Source organism: Odontomachus brunneus, unplaced genomic scaffold (genome assembly GCF_010583005.1).
Source record: "Odontomachus brunneus isolate Ranch 3 - 2012 unplaced genomic scaffold, Obru_v1 Obru_scaffold_062, whole genome shotgun sequence".
In the NCBI taxonomy this organism is placed as follows: Eukaryota; Metazoa; Arthropoda; class Insecta; order Hymenoptera; family Formicidae; genus Odontomachus; species Odontomachus brunneus.
The window spans coordinates 325225-334038 of NW_022639512.1; the positions used below are offsets into that span (position 1 = coordinate 325225).

Consider the following 8814-nt stretch of genomic DNA (forward strand, 5'->3'; position numbering starts at 1 on the left):
TATATATATATATATATATATATATATATATATATATATAAATAAGAAGGAAAATTGTGTAAACCCATCTCGCAACGTAAAAGTGATATGAGAAGAAAAATTTTAGACCCATTTTACAATGTAAACGCGTATGTATGTAGAACTATGTTTTTTCATGTGTTGTCCATGTTAAAGAAAAAATTGTATTTATTGACTAATATTATGGTCACATTTGGCACATATTTGTTTTATATTTGTTTCAAAATTGTGAAGTAGCAAAATTGAATTAACGGATTCATGTTTAGCGGTCAAAAATATGTCGGAAGTGACTATTTTCATTCATTGGAGAAAAATTGAAACAGTGATATTGCGCTACGTGCGCGCAACCAGTGTTTCTAATATTAGCTGTATTTCGAAAACGAATAATCATACCAAAACAAAAGGTAATTTAAAGTTAAAAGTTGATAGTTTTTCGTGATATTAGTGAAATTAAAAAAAAAATTTGCTGCCGATGCTACAATCTTACAGAAACCTTAAAAATGTCGTTTTTGCAACTTTAATGCCATTTTTCTTAAAATCATGACGATCTAGCCAAATTTTTACAACGAATTTATATTCAAAAAGCAAAAATGTATCGAAAATTACTATTCGCATTCATATAGTCAATAAAATTTGCAATTTATTGCCTAGTATTATCATGATCATTTTCTTCATTTTATAAGACAAGTCTTTTATAAAAAAGCAGGATAACTATGTAGTTTATCGATCTCTTCTTACGTCGTCCAAAATTCTTAGGATTATCAGATCATACTGGTCAGCAGGTAATTTGTCACATCGAATTTCTCCTGTTTTTTACATGTATTTTTATGTATATAATTCGAAAATAAACTCAAAATTTTTCATCTACAGTTTCTTTGTGACGCTCATCTAAGATTTAATATATCGCATATAAAACATTTTACATAATTCGCAATTCAATTTCATACTAACTTTTTTATACTGAAGTATGATCAATATTAAAAATATTTTCTATAATAAGTTCTTCCAATTTTCAATAAAACTTCCATAAAAACTTCTCAAACTAAACAATATATTTATCTATAACAATTTATTAAGATTAACGATTTTTCTCTTTCTAAGCGATTTCTCTCACAAGATATATTAAAAACTCATTTCTCTACAAGATATATTAAAAACTCATACGACCTGTCGTTTATTTTTAAAAGAGATATACATAAGCTAAAAATACAGTAGAATATCGCTACCATTTTTAATTAGGTAGGCCATATCTATATATAGGGTGTCCCAGAACAACCTCCAAAACTTTCGTGGAGGCATAGTATGGATTAAGATGAATATGAAAGTCCTATACTGTTTTGTGATATTTGCAATAATTATCGAGATATCAATTAAAGAAGATTTGTGAATAATCACGCGAAATATGGTAAATGAGCTATAATAGCGACGTCTGCCGTCGAGTGCTTGTACATTAAGTCAAAGTGAAAAAAGTTATGTACCTTTTTTCTAATAACTTTGTAGATTCTTAATTATTAATTCTTTATTTCTTAGTTAGAGGACATTAATATATTATCGCAAGCGATCATCCGCTAATTTTCTTTAATTAATAATTAAAAATCTATAAGATTATTATAAAAATGGTAGAGGATTTTTTAGTTCAGTTTGACCTAATGTATAAGTACACGATGGTAGATGTTGCCACTACAATTCATTTATCATATCATATGCGTAATCATTCATAAATCTTCTTTAATTAACATCTCGATAATTATTATGAATATCACAAAACAGTATACGACTTTTATGTTTACCTCAATTTGTACTGCCTCCACGAGCTTTGGAGGTTGTTCTGGGACGCCCTGTATATAGAAAAAATCAATTTTTTTGAAACTTAAAAATCACATCACTAGAAAATTATGAGTTGATAGAAAGAATCTCTTGTCATTTTTTAATTCAGTGTAAAAAAATATATAGATTATATAATTTTATCTATGTGACAAAAAGGTTTTTCTTTGCAGACCAGTATGTTATCGCTTTATTATAGAAAATATAATTTGTCCTTGATTATTTACACGAATACTTATATACATATTTCTCTTAAAAATACTGTTCAGATTATCTTACTAACAGCATCTGATGCGTATATTTGGAATGAAGAAAAATTATTTGATCGTAAGCCGATGGCTTGCGGTAATTCCGCGGATACCAAAGAGTCGTGGAAATGAATGCAATCGTGAACATAGAGCAAAAGTATGTGCTAGACGTAGAGAAAATATTTACAGTACTCGGCGTGTCGGCAACATTTAGATCGTACAGAAAACGTGATGAACATGAAGGTAGAGAATGAAAGAGTTACATGAACGATTCGTTTCTCCGATTCATATCTGATTCGGGCCATGCATGTGACAACGAACTAAAGGCGGATGTGTACACGATAATGAAAACGATAACGATAATACCTGTGCAAGAAGCGGCGTCTCTGTGCTGTCAGCGGTTTGGTAGAGCCGGCAATTTGCGCTTGCTCTGAAGAATACGTGCCCAAACGAAAAAAGATAAAGAAGACAAAGTAAATTGTCATTATAATGGGAATGACGTTGAAACTATATACGCAAAACGAAAATCATACTGTGTCCCAACTGTTAATATATAATATATATATACATATATAGAGTGTCCCAGCTCGATTTCACAATCTCTCGTGAAAACTTTCAACGGATTGAGATAAACAGAAATGTTTAATATTTTGCAAAAATCGCAATAATGATTGAGATATTAATTGTAAAAGATTTGTGAATAATCATCATATAGTAAATGAGTTTTAGTGACAATATGTGTCGTCGTGTGCTGGTACCAAATCAAATGCTGGTACTAAATCAAATTGAGCAAAAATATCCACTACCGTTTTGCAAATAACTACGTAGATTTTTCATTATTAATTAAAAAAATTGTCGTGCGAATTTGCACAATAATGCACCAGTCTTCTTTAATTAATAACTATAAATCTATTAGGTGTACAACTTTGCTTCCGCCGTTTTTTTTCCAAAATTCGAGGCTTCATTGTAAAAAACTGGTTATACATTTATGATTCAAAGTATTGTCCATCGTTGGCCACTACTTTCTCCCATCTTTCGGGCAGCGTACGAATCCCGCGTCGAAAAAATTGATCATCTTTTGAGGCGATCCACGAATCGATCCAATTTTTTATTTCTTCATAAGACCGGAAGTGCTGGTCAGCCAGACCGTGTGCCATTGATCGAAACAAGTAATAGTCAGAGGGAGCAACGTCTGGAGAATACGGCGGGTAGGGTAGGACTTCCCATTTCAACGTTTCCAAGTATATCTTGACCACCTTCGCAACATAGGGTCGAGCATTGTCATGCTCAAAATCACTTTATCGTGTCTCTCGTTGTACTGCGGCCGTTTGTCTTTCAATGCTCGGCTCAAACGCATCAATTGCGTTCGATACCGATCGCCTGTGATTGTTTCAGTCGGTTTTAACAGCTCATAATACACTACGCTGAGCTGGTCCCACTAAATACAGAGCATGACCTTGGAGCCGTGAATATTCGGTTTGGCCGTCGACGTGGAAGCATGGCCGGGAATTTCCCATGATTTTCTGCGCTTGGGGTTATCGTAATGAACCCATTTTTCGTCCCCAGTCACAATGCGATGCAGAAATCCCTTCCGTCTTTGGCTTTCAAGCAGCTGTTCACAAGCAAACAAACGCCGTTCAATTCTCGGCTTCAATTTATACGGCACCCAATTTCCTTGCTTCTGAATCATTCCCATGGCTTTGAGGCGTTTTAAAATGGCTTGTTGAGTCACTCCCAATGATCGTGCCAATTCTTCTTGATTTTGATACGAATCTTAATCAAGTAATGCTTCCAATTCTGCATCTTAGAAAACTTTCTCTTTTCTACCGCTATGCCGGTCTTCGACGTCAAAATCACTATTCTTGAAGCGTTGAAACCACTCACGACACGTTCTTTCACTAATAGCGGCCTCACTATAAGTATTTGAGAGCATTCAATGAGCCTCAGCCACAGATTTCTTTATATTGAAGCAGAAAATTAAAACCTCCCGCAAATGACGAGAATTTGGCTCGTAAATTGACATTTTCAATCGAGAATAACTTTATGATGCAGACACAAATCGACTAATGTTTCTATGGGGTTATGTTGACAGATGCCCAAGTTTATCGTATGACGTCTATGATCTATTTATTTCGACCACCACTTACCGCTAAAGCCATCTATAGGAAAACGGCGGAAACAAAGTTGTACACCTAATACGTGGTTATTTGAAAAATAATAAAGGATAATTTTTTATTCACACCTAATGTGCAAGCACAGGAGGGTAGACGTCGTTACTACAACTCATCCACCATACGATAAATTATTGTTCGCACTTTTTAAGAACAATGATTTATTCTGAATTTCCTTCACTTACACTTTTATAACTAATTTTACTCGGCGTTTGCAAACGTATTAATGAAAGTTCTGTCAGTGCGTACTGTTAGAGTTAACGTTCCTTCACACGACAAGGAACTGCATTTGAATCGTGTGAAAGATATACGCGATGGCGACATACCTGTCGAGGCTTGACTGGTGGTGCTGGACGAGTCTACGTATCGAGTGTCATCATTTATATGCCTTCTTTAATTAATATCTTGATAGTTATTGCGAATATAGCAAAACGATATAGAACTTTTATGTTTACCTCAATCCGTTGTACGAAAGACTCACGAAAGACTGTAAAATCGAGCTGGGACACCATGTATATATGTTCATAAAAAGTACAGAAATGACATCGAGACATGCACGAAGGCATTTCGCATAAATGATATATGTATGTAGAATATATGTACACGATAAATCTTTCGATTGAACTTGTATCGTGAGGTATGACTGTTAATGACGATGACAATGGATGATGATCGCGGATCACATCGACAAGCGGCGGTTCCCAGAACGGGAATCGATAATATTTTCATCGGGAGAAATTTAATTATTTATTTATTGAATATTGAACGGGAAAATCCCTTATATATACTTAAAATCTCTATGTTTCTCTTAATTTATCTCATTAATACATACAAAATTAATTAATACAAATGTTCAAATTGCACGCTCCTCAAATCGCTGCATGTCGAGATGCTCGCGAATTCGTAAGAAATAAAAGTTCTTCGATAGAAACCCCATCACGACTGAGAATATTTGATGTATAAGCAGAACGAATGAATAGTCACTAAATGGCGTAGGTTTGATCTCGCGGAAGCGGTTCGCGAACGAGACCGCCTGCAAAGCGAGCAAAGGAGAAATAGAATCGGTTTGCCTTGCCTACCATGCTGTTCACAACGTTTCAATATGCATAGGATACGGAAAGAAGCGAGAATGAAGGAAACTAAGTATGCGTGTTTAGTATGTCCGATAAATAAGTCGTCTCCTCAATCAATTTCTTTGGTTCCACAATTTTTGCAAATAAGTCACTCGGGATTACACGAATATTCCAATTCGTGGGAATCAGACAAATCACGACATGATTAACTGTAGTAAATAATATAAAATTTATTACTTAGGTGACAATATTACAAAAAAAGAACTCGCTTTGATCATATATTTTAAAAACGATAATTTGTCGATCGCACTTTTTAAGAACGATGATTTATTCTGAATTTCCTTCACTTACACTTTTATAATTAACTTTATTCGGCGTTTGCAAACATATTAACGAAAGTTCTGTCAGAGCGTACTGTTTAGGGTTAACGTTCCTTCGCACGACAAGGAACTGAATTTGAATCGTGCGAAAGATATACGCGATGGCGACATACCTGTCGAGGCTTGACCGGTGGTGCCGGACGAGTGGAGGGACCGAGGACTGCGGCTACCGTAGTTTGGGGTTGATGATGAAGTGAGGGTGGCTGCTGCCAAGGCAGCCCTGTGCGTCCCAATGTTCCCTGCAGTTGCACCTGCTGTACTTGCTGCTGCATTTGTTGCAGATGTTGCTGACTGCTGCTGCGCTCGACTACTGGCGTAACTCGAGGAAGCGTTGAACCGACTGAAGAAGTCTTCCGAACTGTCTGTGAAATTAGCTACTGATTACTCGGCCCTTACTCGACATTTCTTTTTTAACGCACGTCGCGGCGTACCGATTTGATATCGCGAAGAACGATCTTTAAAAAGAAAGAAAGAGATATATATATATATATTAAGAACAACTACATTACCTGACTTTACTGGCCATATCTCCAGCAAATACTTCAATACAGCGATTGGTTGTTGGAAATCCAGCGGAGGTCCGGCTTCTTCCGAGTGTAACATCAACACCGGGCCGAAACAGACGGCGAGGCTCGCCGGTGACATCTTATTGCACTGTGACACTACCATCGCCAGATGATCTAGCAAGTAGATCAACGTGCACTGTTGACAATCAATAAGAGAATTCGTAATTAGAATCTGAGAAATTAATAAAATTAAAAAAAAATGTCTATCTTCTTTGTATTGATTTCTTCTTTGTATCTTAATTGAAGCAATTACCTGGGAGAAAATGATTATATATAAATTATATTTCTACATAGGTATATATAAAAAGTGTGTCATCTAACGTTAGATTCTAAAATGTGTTGCTTTTAATGCTAGAGAAAAATATGTAAGGAATAAATCGCGCACGTGTATGATTGAAAAGGTTGACTATAATATTTATCCTCTTTTCAATTATACAATTTATTCCTTACCTTTTCTCCTTTAATATAAAAATCCGCAGAGATATTTTTTAATTTAACATTAACTCTCTAACATAACTCATAGGATCTAGTATGACTCATTCTATATGTAATTCTATATATTCAAAAAAATTCTATTGTACAAATACAATTAAAGTAAATACTTATATTTCAGGCTTATAATATCAATGTTTAATTGAAGGAAATTATTTTTTTCTTTCTGTTTATTTTTCCGCGTAAATACATATAATTATATATGTAATCACATAGAAGCAAAATCTATACAGGAGTCATATATAATTATATATAATTTATACACAATCATATGTATAATCAGGATTGGAAAGTAACGAGTTACTTGTAACGTCGTTACCGTTACAGTTACTTTTTTCGGTAACTATAACGGTAACGGCGTTACTTTTTTTGATCGGTAATTGTAACGTAGTTACATTTATTTAATAACGATTAATTCGTTACTCTAACAGTTATTTTTTTGTTTTAAATCTATTAGGGGCGCCGCACACGAATTGACATAACAGTAATGTAAGACGTACCGTAAGAATTGACCAATCATTTTGAGTATCGTCGAACCGTAAGGTCATCATTTTTGTGAATACTCGATTGTAATTGGTCCATTTTTACGGTACGTCTTACGTTACTGTCAATTCGTGTGCGGCGCTCCTTAAATTCGGTACATAAGCCAGTAGCAATAAGCAAAATGACCAATCATAGTCCATCTTTAATCTGTCAGATTGCAATCATGACTGTGATTGGTCACTTTGTTTATGTCTTAAGCCTATGTCTTGGGCCTTGTACATTGGACGTGATTAGCGACGAGCGATGAGCGATATCCAATGAGAGCTCTTATTTTTTCTTAAAGCAGAGTTATGATTGGATATCGCTCGTCGCATATCGCGTGTCGCGTCGTGCATCACGCTGATCTGTGAGACCGAGCGATTAGCGACGAGCGATGAGCGATATCCAATGAGAGCTCTTATTTTTTCTTAAAGCAGAGTTATGATTGGATATCGCTCATCGCTCGTCGCTAATCGCTCGGTCTCACAGATCAGCGTGATGCACGACGCGACACGCGATATGCGACGAGCGATATCCAATCAGATATATCTCAGATATACAGGGTGTCCCGTCACTACCGCATTATCTCTTAAGGACGGATTCCTGAAGTAATTTGAATAAGAAGATCTTAATACAAAAATGGCGAGGCTATAATACTTTTCAAATTATAAACGATTAAAGTTGACCAATTATACTGGCTACGTACGCGCGCTCAGGTACAGTATAACACACAATGATGCATGCACATGTCGTTCCTTTTCCAAATATTAATACGGAAGTTTTATACATACAACAATATATATAATAATAATCTGCCTTTTTTATCATTTAAACATATCGCAAATAATAACAATCTCGTCAAAATGTTTTATGAATAAAATATCACACAATACATTTATGAGAATCAGTAAGCTGTTACACATTTGACGTTTCTTTCAAGAATTTACAACTAATTTCATATCTTATGCAAATTCTTACTTATGTGCATACACCTGTACTATTGTGTGTTGTACCTGAGCGCGCGTACTTTAGGCAATATAATTGGTCAAATTTAATCGTTTATAATTTGCAAAGTATAATAGCCTCGACATTTTTGCATTAGGATTTTTTTCTTCAAATTACCTTAGGAATCCGTCCTTAAGAGATAATGCGGTAGTGGCGGGATACCTTGTATATCAGATATATCTATATCTCAATTTATTCTATCTCATATCTATATTCCACTTAAATCTCTCTCTCCTTTTCTTTCTCGTCCATTTTCCCTTATCAAACTCATAATTAATCTTATTTTAACATTTAAAAAAGTAACGAAAAAGTAACGATTCGTTACTTTTTAAATAGCAGTAACTGTAACAAGTTACTTTTCAAAATTTGTAACGAGTAACTATAACGAGTTACATTTTAGAGAAAATAACGGTAACGATAACGAGTTAGTTTTATAAAGTAAGGTTACCAATCCTGCATATATATATATATATATATATATATATATATATATATATATATATATATATATATAT

At 34.5% G+C, this 8814-nt stretch overlaps 1 protein-coding gene across 1 annotated transcript in view; it reads right to left on the reverse strand.

The window, feature by feature from the left end:
• The window catches only part of LOC116846262 (rho GTPase-activating protein 100F), a 59907-nt gene that overhangs the window by 5514 nt on the left and 45579 nt on the right, over positions 1-8814 (reverse strand). Inside the window, exons 18-19 of the mRNA XM_032819871.1 lie at positions 6224-6416; positions 5828-6072 (exon numbers count right to left, since the gene is read on the reverse strand). Coding sequence (XP_032675762.1) covers positions 5828-6072; positions 6224-6416 — 438 coding nt within the window. The remainder of the gene's footprint in view (positions 1-5827; positions 6073-6223; positions 6417-8814) is intronic.